At 61.5% G+C, this 15,242-nt stretch overlaps 1 protein-coding gene across 6 annotated transcripts in view; it reads right to left on the bottom strand.

Moving 5' to 3' along the window:
* The window catches only part of DHX34 (DExH-box helicase 34), a 28,555-nt gene that overhangs the window by 7,974 nt on the left and 5,339 nt on the right, over nucleotides 1–15,242 (bottom strand). For all 6 annotated transcript variants that reach the window (XR_011543842.1, XR_011543841.1, XM_070633090.1 and 3 more), the window contains 9 exons: nucleotides 13,989–14,300; nucleotides 11,266–11,520; nucleotides 8,962–9,064; nucleotides 7,598–7,815; nucleotides 5,220–5,394; nucleotides 3,027–3,220; nucleotides 2,321–2,422; nucleotides 605–844; nucleotides 117–290 (listed from right to left, as the gene is read on the bottom strand). Coding sequence is in view for 4 of the 6 variants with exons in the window: in XM_070633090.1 (XP_070489191.1) it covers nucleotides 117–290; nucleotides 605–844; nucleotides 2,321–2,422; nucleotides 3,027–3,220; nucleotides 5,220–5,394; nucleotides 7,598–7,815; nucleotides 8,962–9,064; nucleotides 11,266–11,520; nucleotides 13,989–14,300 (1,773 nt within the window). In the remaining 2 variants the exon portion in view is untranslated. The remainder of the gene's footprint in view (nucleotides 1–116; nucleotides 291–604; nucleotides 845–2,320; nucleotides 2,423–3,026; nucleotides 3,221–5,219; nucleotides 5,395–7,597; nucleotides 7,816–8,961; nucleotides 9,065–11,265; nucleotides 11,521–13,988; nucleotides 14,301–15,242) is intronic.

Here is a 15,242-nt window from a genome sequence, read left to right as displayed (position 1 = left end):
GACCGGAGCCCCACGAGGCCACGGCCAGGGCTGTTTCAGTCACCGCCTTGTCCCAGCACAGGCCAGGAGCTGGGCAGGTGCGCACAGCTGGGGCCCAGCCGCGGGAGGGGGCCCACCTGGTCGGAGTCCTTGCGGCCGCTGTTGAATGGGTCGGGCGCGGCGAGCTGTGGGTAGAGGCCGCGGGCCAGCACAAGCTTCAGCAAGGCCAGCTGCTCCCGGCTCAGCGCCTGCGCCGCACTGGCGGCCACCCGCAGCTGCTCCAGGTTGTGCCGCAGCTTGAACTTCACATCCTGGGGGACACGGCAAGGCGGTTCCCGGGGGCTCCCCACCCAAGGGGCCGGTACCGGGAGACATGGACCCAAGGGCTTCTGGAGACGCAGGGGCCCGGGCCTGCCCACGGCAATGTCTCCTGAGGCGACGGCAGGGCCGCGTCCGCTCGGACCCAAGAGCAGGGCCGCGTCCCCTCAGACCCCAGGGCAGGGCCGCGTCCCCTCGGACCCCAGGGCAGGCCGTGTCCCCTCGGACCCCAGGGTAGGGCCGCGTTCCCCGCTCTGGTGACCTCCCCCACCTGTCCCAGGCCCCCGACAGCGGCACAGCATCCCACCTGGATGTCCACGCTACCGCCTGCCCCCTGGGAGGCTGGGCGGGCCGGGTCCTCGTCGCTGGAGCCGCCGTCCTGGTCCCCGAGCCGCAGCACCTTGCGCCTGCGCGCCCCGCCCTCCTCGTGCTGGCGCTTCAGCTGGAACAGGGCCTGGCGCTCCCGGCGCTGCCGCAGCCGGCTGTAGCTGTCCCCCGGCTCCAGGGCCTGCGCCCCAGCCAGCAGCCCGTGGTCCTCCAGCAGTTCCTGGGGGCGGGCGGGGCCCAAGTGAGGGACATATGGCAGGCCAAGCGGCCTCTGACCAGACACGGGCTCAAGTCTGGGGCCTGCCGCCTGCCGGCAAGTGAGCTCGCCCTCTGAGCTACCATTTTCCTCAAGTGGAACACAGGGACCGTGCCATGGCCCCCTGCCAGGGCTGCAACGGACATGTAACAACCCCTCTTCCCCCACCGTGGGCACAAACGCCCGCTCCATGAGAGGTATCATTGCTGCCAGCCAAGCGACACCTGGGCTGGCAACAGGAGGGAGGAGAGGCGGACGGGGACCCCAGCCTGGGCCTCCCTGCAGGCTCCTGTCGCGGCTGCGTCACTGCTCTGACCTCCCCTCCTGGCTGCACCGGCCCCGTGGGTTCCCAGCACCAGAGCCTCAGGGGGTGGCCCTCTGGCTGGAGGTGGCAGCATCTGGGATGTTGGGGAGAAATGCCAAGTCCTGGGCCCATCCCAGATGACCGAACCAGCCTCTCGGGGGGTGGGGCTGGGAACCCCGACCTCACAGGCCCTGCAGGTGATCTGACACACAAGACCCCTGCGCTCCCCCCGGCCCACACCTCTGTAAACAGCCTCGGACGGATGACCCAGCAGACAACGCAGGATGCTGTGTGTGTGTGTGACACAGAGAGAAGGCCTCATCTTCCGCTAGTCTCTCAGTGTCTGGGGCCCAACAAAGGCTGAACTACAGAACTTCAGTGGTCCCCAATGTGGGGACCGCCACTCTGGCCTTGACTTACCCATCTGCAACCAAAGAGCACAGGTCACAGAGACTTCTTATATTCTCCCCCCACGGGATCTCACAACCACCGAGAGGCGTGGAGCCGCCTATCTTTTCGCAAAGGGAAAGATGGCAGCAGAATGTTCACGACACGAGTCATGCAGAACCACGTGATGGTCACGCCACTAGAAACAGCTAACGCTGGGCAGGGGCCGCCTGCGTCAGGCCCGTTCTGAACGTGCTACGGTACTGGCTCACTGAACCCTCCCGGGAACACTGATGGCAGCCGCTGCTTTCACCTTCCCGTCTCCAGAGGAAGAGCCAGGCCCAGAGAGGCACAGTCACTGGCCCAGGGGCGCACTGCTAGCAACTGGCCGAGCTGGCATCTGCTGCTCCAGACCTAGTGTCCCCTAGAATCGCCCTACGCTGCCCCCCAGCACGCAGCCCCCATGGCCAGCTCAGTACCCCACTCCAGAGGGTTCTTCACGAGGCAGTGGCATGTGACTATTGAGCCTGTCCCCCTCCAGGAAGCCCTCCTGGATTTCTACCCCTTTCCCTGCCTGGGCCGCCCCACGCCCGGTCATCCGAGGGTGGGGCAATGGGTGTTGGGGGACTCGGACCCTCTGTCAGAGGGGGAGACAGGCTGTGCTCCAGAAGGTACTCATACCACACTCTCACGCCGCCTCCCCGCCCTGGCCTCCCGGCTTGTCCCTGGGCCTGTCCGCTGGGCCTCACCTTGAACTGGCGCCGCAGGTTGGCCATCTCGTACAGCCGGTGCTCCTCGATGCCCCGGCGGCGGCACCACTTGCGAGAGTTACTGCTCCGCTCGCACTTCACCTGGGCAGAGGCGCAGACACCAGGCTGTCAGGGCCCGGCCAGCAGGGGGAGCGGAGGGGCCGGCCCACGGCCCCCACCACCCCAGCGTGGGCCCAAAGCCCAGCCCCCGGGAGGGAGCAGGCAGGGAGAGGCCTCTCGGCCCTCACTCTGGCTCACCTGCTTTCCTCCTCCTCCCACAGGAAGCCCTCCCGGACCATGCTAGATCAGACAGCCCTCTGGGCTCCCCCAGCCCCGTGGACTCCCCGTGACAGCCCACTGTCGAGGGACAGGTCTGTCTCCCTGCACTGGACTGGGAGCCCCAGGAGAGCAGGAGCTCGGGAATGTGTGCTCCTGATATACAGATGCCACGCTCAGAGTCAGCATCTCCAGATGACACTGGCTTCAATCGGTGCTGCAGAAACCCTGGGCCCCCCGAGCTGGGGCCTCTGCACGCACTGACCCCATGAACATGGAGAGGGCGTCCTCCCCAGACGGGCCCGGTCTGTCTGCGGAGGGCTTGGGGTCCTCCCTGGGGTGGGGTGAGGGCGGAAGGAGGAGCCACAGCCTCATGGAGGCCCCCGACCCCGGCAGAACGAGAGTCAGCCAGGGCGGCCCCCAGCCTCACCTGCACCCAGGCATTGAAGATGTTGAAGAGAGTGAAGGGGTCGCCCTGGTCGCTCTCCAGGGGCCGCCGGGCTGCCGCACACTCTGGGTTGCCCTGGGCGCTGCGGGTGAAGGGCGACTGGACGCTGAGGGCGGCGGCGATGGTGAGCACAGGCTCCGCCAGGCAGAACGTGGAGCCCAGGATCAGCATCTTTCCTGGGGAGGCGGGGCCCGAGCTGAGCCTCCCTGACAGCGGCCCCCAGCCTTCGGGGCCCTCGGGGTCTCCTGACGGCCCTCCCACCCGCTCCTGCCCCACCCTCCCTCCATCTCATCCGCAAAGGGCCTGGGGAGTCACACAGACAGAATCACACTCACACTCACGTTGACCTCGGGCAAGGCCTCAGTTTCCCCATTGGAGACATCCACGATTCCCGACCCCTCGGGCACAGGGTGGCACTAGGTGCTGGCTGCCGCTGTCAGCCATGTCACCACCCGCCCTGCTCGGCCCTTGACAGCCCACTCCGCCAGCACCCGCTCCGGGCTGCATCTTTCTCCCCGGGGCTCGTTTTGACCCACCGTGGTCTGCGTCCTCTCCCGCCTGGAGAACGTGCCCTCCCCGTGCACTGTCGCCCATCTGCCTGGCACAAAGCAGGCGCTGCCACCTGGCACATCCCAGGAGGAACCTTTTCCTGCCATCCTTGTCTGACCAGGGTGGAGGCGGGGGAAGAAGAGGGAGGGACGGCGAGGAGGGGAGAGAAGGACGGAGGCGCAGGGATAAGGGGGGCTGGGGAGGGCAGGGAGAAGGGAGGAAGGGGGGAATCCTACGCCCAGGCAGGGAGAAGCCACCACCACCTGCGAGCGGGAACCTGGCTGACCCCTGGTCCGTGCCTCCTGGGAGCTCAGGCCCTGCCCCTGCCCCCAGGTCCGTGGCCTGTGTGGCACGTCTGACTCATCTTCACTGGTCACCTTGACCACCTTTCTGGAAAGTTCCTGTTATACATCTAGCCTCGTAAGACAAAGGTGGGCTGTAAAACAAGACTGTCCCAGGACCCCCTAGCTCTGTCACCTGGGGTAAGTCCCTCCAGCTCTCTGTGCCTATCTCCCCGTCCGTGAAAGGGGGTGACAAGGCGTCCACCTGCCCTGAGGATGACCTGTGTCTCACCCTGTGAAGCGCTTGGAGCTCCTCCTGCACAGAGTGCGACCAGTGACTGAGCCATCTGGGCCCAGCACCGCATCCCGTGCCTTCTGCCCCTTAGGGCCTGGGGACCGCTGGCATCAGCCTGGTTTGGCGAGGGTCCCCCAGCTCTGCCGGCTACCTGACCCTGGGCGAGAGAGTGACAGCCTTTCCAAGCCTCATCTTCCTCACCTGGACAGCGAGAGTCACCCCCTCCGAGCCCTCGGGGAGAGGACATGCCTAACACACTTGGCCCCACCCTGGCCCAGGCCAGGCCATGTGCCTCACCGGCTCCGGACCCCGGGGCCTGCGTCCCCACCCCGGCCAAGTCTCAGCATCCTGTCTGTGCAACCGGGACCCGAGCCGCCCCACCAGGGGCAGATGAAGGATCCATGGTCCACAAAGCCTTTCACTGACTCACGGCAACGCTCACAGAACGCTGGCTTTCTCCTCAGACCTGACTCTCCTTGCTCTAGCCCTGACTCCTCGTAAAATAAACAAAAGTAACCACGTTCACAGCCACGGGAGGCCTCGGAGTCAGAGGTGGCCGGCCTCCCGCCCACACTGAAGCGCCTGTGTGCTGCAGTGACGCAGGGACTCTGATGACACGAACACAAGCGGAGGGTCCTGCTGAGTGTCACACTTGGGAAGAGGCGCCATGGGTGGAGAGCCCGCTGGGTGTGCACCGGGATGGTTGGCAGAATTGCGAAGTCTTGAGTCAGGACAACAAGGCAAAAAGAACAGGCCTTGGCTGCGAGCTCCCTGGGAGGGGCAGGGCTGACTCAGGAACGAGCAAGAGGACGACGCAGGTGGTTGCGACATCCTTACAACCGCAAGAGAAGGGCCACAGGGCGGAGCTGGGCCAGGCTGGGCCGAGGAGAGAGGCGTCTGCTTTGTTTACTGCTGTCTCCCCGGCACCTGGAACAGCAGCTGGCACAGGGGACTTGTGAATGACGGGACAGGCCTGCCTATGACACACTCAGAGCGCAAGGGGCTCCTGCACTCCCAGTGCCCTGTGTGACCACACCATAGGGTCCTTACCAATCACGACGTCCACAGGGAGCTGGGCCAGCAGCGACCCGATGGGGGTGAGGGCCTCCGAGCTGTCCAGGGCCCCCTGGTCGCGGAGGTAGAGGATGGCCGTTTCCAGGCTGGCTGGCGGCGGGGGTTCAATAAAGGGGAAGGTTCGGGGGTCCCCGACGCTCATGCTCTTCATCTGGAAGGAGAACCCCACTCCCCCGGGAAAGGGGAACACATGAGCCACTGCGGACACTGGGCAGACTCAGGGATCACAAACTGGTGATGCTTTCAAAACTCCTGACACACAAATATCCAATCCTCGTGTCGTACACCTGACACTAACATCCTGTTGCATGTCAATTACATCTCCATAAAACAAAAGGCGAAAAGCTCTGCCCATCGCACAAGGTAGGAGAGGAGGGGCTGGCTGCCTGTCTAGCCAGCATCGCTCCCCCAGACCCTGGCCGTGGAATGAGCACACCACCTAAGCCGGGCCACTCTCGGTTCCTCAGCCCCAGGTCCCAGCACCAGGGTGAGGAAGGAGCACGCGAGCCGAGCTGGCCAAGCAGAGTCCTTCCCTGGGAGGCTGAAACGGGAGCGGGAGAGAGAAGTCCCAGCACGCGCTCTGGGTGTGAGGGGCCAGGGTGGAGACCGCAGCCGCTGTGCTGCTCTTCCACGGCCCAGAATTCAGCCCACCCACATGGAGAAAGCCCTGAACTGCTCCTCAGCGGGACTGGCCTCACGATGGACACACAGACCCATAAAATCCCCATTTCTGCTTACAACAGTGTGAGCTGGGCTTCTCCCACCGGCAACCAAAAGCATGCCGATGAACTCAGAGGCCCCGAGGGGCCGGGCCGTGGGCAGAATGAAACGAGTGTGCACCCTCACCCAGCCTGGCACACGTGAGCAAACGGCACCTCTTCGAGAAGGGGACGGAAGAAAGGCTGGCATGGCGGCGCCTGTGACCACGAAAGCGCAAGCAGCTCAGAGAGCCGGGGGCTCAGCCAGCCTCCCAGTGACGTCACCTGCCCGCCCGGCCCTGAGCAGGACGGCACCAGCCGTCCCACCTCCCTCCCTGCTCATGGAGCCTGGATGTCGTCTTGGAGACCACCCAGTACGCACACCAAGACCTTAACTTGGAAGCGCTGGGCTGGGGGTAGGGCAAGGATTTCTTGAACTCTCAGGTGATTCCAATGAATGGCTGGGCTGGGACGCACTGCTCAGATCCAGGGAGGCAACGCCAGCCCCTGGACGAGGACAGGTCACAGCCCGGACAGGTGTCACCCAGTTCTGCCTACAAGACCAGATGTGAGATCGGCCAGGGGGCCTCTGGGAGAGGTTCCCATGGGCTTAAAAACGTGACCCGAAAAGAGGGGGAGCTCGTTGCTTCTTCCTCTGGAGGTAAAGGAGAAAGTGATGCCACACTGCCAGAGCCAGGAGGCACGCACAGGGCAGGCTCTAGAGCCTGACAGCCTCAGATGGAAGCCCCGCTGTGCCGCTTGCCACTGTGTGACCTGGGTGAAGTTACTTTACCTCTCTGTGCATGCATTTCCTCACCCCTAAAATGCATGATGAGATTACTCACCGCAGAGAGGTTCTGTGAGGATCAAAACAGTCACGTACACAAACCCTGAGCACACGGCCTCGCCCACAGTAAGCACTAGGTAAGCGTCCATCACCATTATGATGAGAGCTGCCAACAGACCGAGGTTGGACAGACAGAAGCCCGGGTCCTTTAAGGCATCACTGGTTCATGTAATAACCAAGCCCGGGACGGGCCTATCTCGGGACTTCTTGTTGTGGGAAAGCCAGTGTGCTCTCTGCTCAGGAAGAAGAGAGAGAGCAAAGCGGGGAACTGCGGTGGCACCTGTCACGGCTCCCCCGGGCGCGGGCAGGTGACGTGGTCAGGCGCTCCAGGCAGGGGGCACAACTGGCATTTTTAAAAATGAAATCAAAGGAACAGAGACCATCAGCGCACACGGGCCACAGGAGGGGCTGCTCGGTGCCACGCCCGCGGGACAGCCGCCTGAGAACCCAGGTGAGCTGGGGGCCGCTAGGTGAGCGGGTCTGTTTGTCACAGCCACCTAATCGACGCAAAACTAACTACCGAGATCCAAGGTGTGACATTGAACGTATCGAGAATCCCGCAGTTACTTCCTGACAGCTCTCTGTGACAGCTGAAAGCATTCTGATGGAGGCTCGAGGCTCTCCCTGCGACCCCGTGGATGTGGGGCACAATCGTCCCGGTGACCGGGCTCCGATGCCAGGAAGGGACGAGCCCCTTGGCGGCCTGGCCAGCCCTGCCCTTCCCGCCGACGCCCGGGACAGGCGGTCTAAGGGCGCCCGGGCCCCGCGCCAGCCCTCAGGGTGCTACTGCACCCCCAGCCCCGCCTCACCTGCAGCACCAGCGCATCGAGGGCGACCCTGCGGATCTCTGGGACCGGGTAGGGGGCGAAGGCGTCGTAGTCCGACTCGGCGTAGAGGCGGAAGCAGACCCCGGGGCCCGTGCGGCCCGCCCGGCCCTTGCGCTGCTCGGCGCTGGCCTGGCTGATCCAGAACTCCTGCAGCCGCTGCAGCTTGGCCTGGGGGTCACAGCTCATCTCCTTCACTTTCCCTGGGTGCGGGAGGGATGAGAATCGGGACACAGGAGCCACAGGGCCCCCACACTGCCCTGCACCCGTTCACTCCTTCGCCGACCCCTCACCTATGCCTCCTTCCAGTGACACGGACCGAGCTCAGACTCCAGGCCAGGCCCAGCCCAGCCCTTCCGCCTCCTTGCCCGCACGTCGCCTCAGTTCTCTGCAGCCTGCGCTCACTCTGGGGGGCAGTCACCCATGGACGCTAGGAAGCCCCTTCCAGGAGCCAGTCCGTGCCAGGCTCTCGGGACATGGTCACAAGCGAGGCAGACCCCCCAGTCTCCCAGGCAGAGCAGACACGACTTCACCAACCTGAGACCAACCCTTTCTCACACGGGACACTCCCTGCAAATGGGACGTGCCTTCAAATCGACGGCACGTCCAGGGTGAACGGACAGCATTTCATGATGTTCTTAATGGTACAGAACATAACGGAATGTCTGTCATCAGCGGCTTCCCCCCGTCAGTCCACTAAGGGGGCCGACGCTGACCGAGGGCTCACTCTGCGCCTGCACTGTCCTAGCACCCAGCTATTCTGACCTCATGTAACCCTCACACCCTGAGGGAGGCGCTGGGAGGACTGCCGTCTCACAGATGAGCAAACTGACACGAGAGGTCGGTGACATGACCCCGGTCACACAGGCAGTGGAGAACCTGGCAGGCGGGCTCCAGCACCTCCCAACCACTATGACGCTGACTTTCCAGAGAACAGTCTAAGTGGGAAGACAGAAGATCAACAGATAGAAAACATAACGCCCACACCACGAAGGAAATGAAGCCTCATAAGGAAATAACGGTAAAGGAGGAGGGGGAGATCACATTGATAAAGCAGACAGGGTGGGCCTCCAATGGGAAGACATTCCCACAGGCCCAGAAATGAGAGGGGAGACAGTGAGCCGCGTGGATATCTGGAGAACGACAGCCCTCTGCAGAGACAGCGGTAAGTGCAAAGGCCCTGAGGCAGGAGCAAGCCTGGAACGTCTGAGGATGAAGATGTGCCACTGCTCCACAGCCCTAACCTACTCCCTCCCTCGGTCTGAAGTTCCCTTGCTACATCTGCACAGCTCCAAACCAAATCCACACTTCTCCCCAGGTGCCTGGGGTGGCTGGGGGGCAGCCCTCACCGGAATCTACTACGAAGCGGATCCCATCAATGGTGACCGAGGTCTCGGCGATGTTGGTGGAGAGGATGCATTTCCGGACTCCAGGGGGCGCTACATCAAAAACCTGGGGGAGAGTGAGTCGGCGGCATCAGGGCCTAACTCACTGACCCACGTGGCCAGTGGCCTCCTGGATGCCCCACGGGCACCTCGCACCCCCAGGTCTAAAACAGCCTAGGGCCCTCCATGGGACCCTGCCTCCTCGAGTCCCCCTCTTGGAGATGGCTCATCACCCACCACATCACTTGGGCCAGAAATCTGGGCTGCGCTGGGTCCTCCCCGCTGCCTCTCCAGCCACAGCCGAACATCTTGAACGTTCCCTCGTCCCCAGACCCACAGCCCCTGCTCCGGCCCAGGCTCCTCCTTTCCCACCCAGGCCCTGCCCAGCTTCTGCCCTGGTCTCTGGCCTCTAGACTCATGCCCTCCAGTCCATCCTTCAAAGGCCACAGAGGGAGCTGCTAAAGCACAGACTGGCCCTGCCCCCGCCTCCCCAGAATCTCCCATGGCTCCCCAGGGCACTCGGGACCAAGCCCAGGCACCACACTGGGTCTTCAAGGCCCTTGTGGTCCAAGCCTGCCCACCTCTCCAGTCTCATCTCTCCCAACTTCCCCTTCACCATCCGGACCCCAGCCACTCCGCATGTCGTCTTCCAGCTGCCCTGTCTTTCTCTCACCACAGGCCCTTTGCACAAGCCCTTCTCTCGGACCCAAGAGGCAGTCAAGCACAGTGGTTACGAGTGGGCGTCAGCAACTACAGGGCAGCCTGTGGGCCCAATCCAGCTGCCACTTGTTTGTGTGAATAAGGTCTTAACGGAACACCACCTCCGCTGGCCAGTCTACGGCTGCTTTAGGCTATAATGGCAGAGCTGAGAGGTGACAGAGACCACACGGCCCACACAACCTGAAAATGTGTACTCCGCGGCCCTTGACAGAAAAGGCTGTCAGCCTCTGGTTAACAGTATGGGCTCTGGTGCCAAATCACCGAGTTCTGCACCCGGCTCTGCCACTCACGTGGCACAAGTGCCCACGCCTCCCTTTCTGCAACTGCTGAACAGGTGGGGGTGACGACAGGACCTGGCAGGCGGGCCTCGGGGAGGACACAGAGCTCGGAGCACTGGGAGCATGCAGTGAGTGCCCCGCACATGCTGGCTGGGACCCTCTTCTCCCTGCCTGCTTCCCTCAGCCAGCACTTTCCCAGATCTCAGTTTTGAAGTCCCCGCCTCCAGGAAGCCTTCCCTGAACCCACTCTCAGAGCATCCTGAGCCTTCCTCTTCCTGTTTGTGAAACTGTTGATGACTTGTCCGTCTCCAACAGACCAGCAGCCATCTGAGGGGAAGGACCATGGCTTGGCTCCCACTAGGTCCCAAAGAACCCCACAGTGGGCAAGGGGAGGCACGTAGGAGGTGCTCCGAGGTTGTTTCTTCAATCAACAAACAACTGAACGTCACATGAAGGGATTTTCCCCAAGGTGACTCTGGAAGTCAGCCTGCAAGATGGCCCCAGGGAGTCTCACCTCCCGGGATTCACACCCTCATCCAGGACTGGCCCCCTGACCAGGGCAGAACGGGTTCACTCACGGGACACTGCAGAAATGATGGCACCTGATTTCCAAGGCTGGGTCACAAAAGACATCGTGGCTTCTGCTTGGTCTCCTGGGGAGAGCCAGCCACCACGCCGTGAGGACACTAAGTGGCCCCCCAGAGAGGCCCCCAGCCCACAGGCAGCCATGCGGGTGCACGTGTGAGAGAAGGCAGCTCCAGCCCACATTGAGCCTTCGGATGATTGTGGCCCTGGCTGACGCCTGAGCGCAGCCTTGGCACAGGCCCTGGGCCAGGAGCTCCCGGACCCCCGACCCCCAGAAAGTAGGTGGGAGATATTTACTGCTCTAAGCTGCTGGGTCTGGGTAATCTGTCACACAGCAGTAAGTCACTAACACGGTGGCCCAAAGCTGCCTCTCCCAGCACCCTCCATTCCAGCCAGATGGGCTCACCTTTCCCCACATCCAACTCAGGTCCCCACCTCCACGCCTTTGCTCACGCTGGTCCCCCACCTGGACTGCCTTCTTCACAAGATCCTCCTTGTCCTCCAAAGCTCAGCTCTAATGCCCCCACCTCACCAGGAGGCGCACCCTCCCCACCCCCAAGAGAGGTGAGCAGCCCCCAGTGCAGCTGCAGCGCGGCTTTCTGGAATCACGCGCCCCACCCACGCCTCCTCCCCTGGCGACACTGCAGACCCCACCTGCCCGACTCGGCCTGGTCGCGCGTGCTACCTTGTCCTGGTCGGCCACAGAGAGGGCGCTGTGCAGCGGCAGCACCACCCAGCGCTGGGTGTGGCTGGCATAGGGCTGGGCGGCCTCGAGCACAGCGCTGATCTCCGCCATGCCGCTGAGGAAGACCAGGAGGTCGCCCCGCTCCTCGGGGGGGTACTTGCTGTCAATGGCCTCCAGCACCCTCAGGAAAGGCCGCGGGTCCAGCTTCTCTGACTTGGACGTCGTCGGCTCCGCCTCCTGCGGCTGGTACACGACCTGTGCGGAGACGGCCCCGGGTAGCAGGGCACCCTGTCACTCCGGCTCGGAGCCACGGGGCGGGGAGACCCAGGCTGACAGAGAGGACACAGGCAGGTCAGGCAGCAGGGGACACACTCAAATGGGATATTCTGAAGAAGATACAAGAAAAGGACAAAGGGCTGAGGTAACAAGAAGCTTCTGGGGGCTGGTAGTTTTGGCTGTCTTTAATCTGGGTGCTGGCTGCACGCGGGTATTTAGTTTGTGAGAATCCACTGAGCTAGACTTATGATGCACATTCTTCTGTGTTTGGAGAAAAACTTCAACAGCGAAACCACTTTAATGGGGGGAGCCAGGACCAAAACCCTAGAATCACGTCTCAGAAAGCGTCCGCACCCTTTTTACGGCTGCTTAGAAGACAGAGGGATGGGCACTGAGCACAGAAACCACGGGGGACAGTGCATTTCCTGGCGCTAGGAACCTGGGGGCTGGTCCCAATTCTTAGTCCGAAAGCACGCGAGGAAGGAGTGGATATGAAACCGTGGAGGAGAGAGCCACATGGAGAGCGCCAGCCCGAAGGCAGCCGTGACGTCCCCCTGGAGGCCCGCAGGGAGGGGGCAGATTCTCCTTTTCCTACTGACCAACCGGAAGCCAGAGGGCAGGGGGTCCATCCACGCCACCCACAGGGGCCAGCCTCCCCGGGAGGACAGCAAGACAGGAAGGGGAATGAGATCTGGAAGGGCAGCGACCTGCGCAGGCTCTGCCTGTGAGCAGGAGTCAAGTCCTGGCCGTGCCACGCCTGAGTCGCCCTGTCAACAGGCGGCTTCACGTCGTGAGCTGCAGCTCTAGCCTCAGGGGCAGAAATTCCTGCCAGAGAACTACTGAGGCTGCTGTGAGGGCCTCACATGATCTGAGGCGCGGTAACTATGGAGCACGTGGGACACACTCAACGTTAGTGCGATCGTCAGGGAGCCGGCCCTGGGGGTCTAGCGGTTAACAGTCAGTGCTCTCACTGCCACGGCCCGGGCTCATCTCCCAGTCAGGGAACTACACCACCCGTCTGTCTGTCGGTTGTCACACTGTGGGGGCTGCCTTTGCTGTGATGCTGAAAGCTATGCCGCTGGGATTTCACATACCAGCAGGGTCCCCCATGGAGGACAGGTTTCAGTGGAGCTTCCAGACTAAGACGGACCAGGAAGAAGCAGCTGGCCACCCACTTCCAAAAAAACGGGCCATGAAAACCCTATGAATAGAATGGAGCCTTGTCTGATGGAGGCCAGAAGGGGAAAGGATGGCACAGAAAGACTGGGCAGGCTCCGCTCCGCTGTCCACGGGGTGCTCGGAGTCCGAATCCACTCAACAGCACTAACAACCAATGATCATCATCACCATTACTGATAAAACCAACACAGAAGCCATAGCATACAAGTGAGAAAAAGGGGGAAGTTCAGGCAGAGGTTGCTGAGGAAACTGAAGGGATGGGACGCTGAAAACGATCTCCGCCTAGTTCAAACAGAGCAAACTGTAGGAGGACCAAAAGGCACATTACTGTCCACAAATACCAAACGCCCTGTCTCTCCCCTAAGACGGCTCTCTTAGCTTCAGCATCTTCAGCCACGGCTGCACCTCAGCGGGGGCACGTGGACTGGAAGGCGGTGGGGCAGGCCCACCCCCAGGACTGCCCACCAGGATGAGGTGGGGTGTGTCGAGTAGCGTGGGGACACACGGTGGTCCCCAGAGAGTCTGCGCTTTTCTTCCCGGCACGGCATCACCCAGAGATTTTCCAGCCTCCTTTGCAGCCAAGAGGGGCTCGGAGACGAGAATAAAGCAACGGGAACGTCACGTGCAACTGAAAGACGCTTAAACTGCTTTTCCTGGACTGTGGCTCCCGCCCCTTCCTGCAAGCAGTGACCACACAGACAGGACAACACCCTAGGACAGCGGTTCTGCCCCCCTTGGGGACCTCTGGCAACAGCTGGAGATATTCTGGGTTATCACAACTGTGGGCGGAGAATGCTGCTGGCATCTCGTGCAGAGGCCAGGCATGCTGCTCAACATTCTGAAAAGCACAGGCAGCCTCCACTACCAAGAACGCTCCAGCCCCCAGCGTCACCGGTGCTGAGAGAAACGCTGCCCTACGAGATGGCAGAGCAACGAGCAAGGAGGAGCCTGAGTCCCTGAAGGACCACATGGAACGGAGCTGCCCACGAGCCTGGACCAGCCGGACTGTGGGATAAGAGAAATCAACATCTGTCTTATTTGAGCCTTTAGATTTTGGGTCTCCTCTAACGAGCCCTTAGCACTCCACCCAGCACATTGTAAATGCTCAGAAAACAGCAGCTTTAAAGGAGAAAGAGAGACAGAGAGTGCACGAGAACGTCCTTAAATGAAGAGACGGGACACAGAGCAGCAGGGAAGAGAAGGGACAAGTCCAGCTGGCCAGGGACGGGGCAGGAGGCGTGGGGACGTGGGGAGGGAGGAGCACTGACCGTGATGGGGAAGAGCCTTCCGGGCACCTGAACCACCGGCGCGTCGCCGAAGTAGCTGGAAAAGAGCGAGATGTTGATGGTGGCCGACATGAGGACGACCTTGAGGTCAGGCCGCTGGGGCAGCAGGCGCCGCAGGACGCCCAGGAGGAAGTCGTTGTGGAGGTGCCGCTCGTGGACCTCGTCCACAATGAGGACCTGGTACTGCGGCAGGCGCGGCTCCCGCTGCAGCTGCCTCAGGAGCAGCCCCACCGTCAGGAACACGATCTTGGTGGCCGGCGAACGCGTGCTCTCAAAGCGGATCTGGTAGCCGACCTGGGGGGTGGCGGGTGGGGGGTCAGGAGAGGACCCTGGACCGGGCACCAGCCCCCCACCTCGCCCAGACGGGGAATCGGAGCAAACGCAGCCCCTGCCATCAGCCCCTGGAGTCCCACAGCCTCGGGCTGGAACCCCACCTCTGCCACTGGTGCCCGTGACTGCGGGCAAGCAATTCCATCCCTCAGGGCACACACTTCCTTCTCCTCGGTGCTGAGCACCATGGGTGCTAATGCACAGAAAGTGTGTGGCGCAGAGCCTGGCACGTGATAGTAATGAATTAAAACAGTAATAACCTTTCTTTGAGTCCTCACTGCGTGCCAGCAACTACTTCAAAGCTTTCCACATAGCAACTCATTCCATCCTCACGACCCCCACACAAGGGAAGAACCACCGCTATCCTCCCTCACAGATGGGGAAACTGAGGCCACGCCTCCAAGGTAACACAGCTAAAGAGAGGGATTAAAAGGAAATGTATTTTAACCCCTACCTCACGTCACACAGACACACACACAAATCATCATCAGACGAGTTATTGTTCCAAAGGTAAAAGTCTTTAGAAAAAGATAGAAAACTCCTTCATGACCTTAAAGTAGGCAAAGATTTCTTAAACGGGACCCAGAACGCCAGCCATAAAAAGGAAGTGACAGACCGGATTATCTTTAAATGAAAAGACACAGTCACCAAAAGACAGGATTCAGAAAATGAAAGACAACTCACAGAGCAGCAGAGAAGATGTGCAATAAATAAATCCTGCAGAGGACTCATATCCGGATTCTAGAAAGGCCTATAGATCACGAACAAAAAGACAGACAACGAAAGACAAACGGGAAACAGATGGAAGAGACGCTTCACAAAGGAGGACCTCCAAACGGCCAATAAAGACACAAAAAAGTGGTCATCAAGTAAATGCCAATTAAAATGTGCCACCACTATATACCC

This window comes from Equus przewalskii, chromosome 9 (genome assembly GCF_037783145.1).
Source record: "Equus przewalskii isolate Varuska chromosome 9, EquPr2, whole genome shotgun sequence".
Taxonomy (NCBI): Eukaryota; Metazoa; Chordata; class Mammalia; order Perissodactyla; family Equidae; genus Equus; species Equus przewalskii.
Note: the sequence above shows the minus strand (reverse complement) of the source record. Positions and strands in the feature narration are given on the sequence as shown.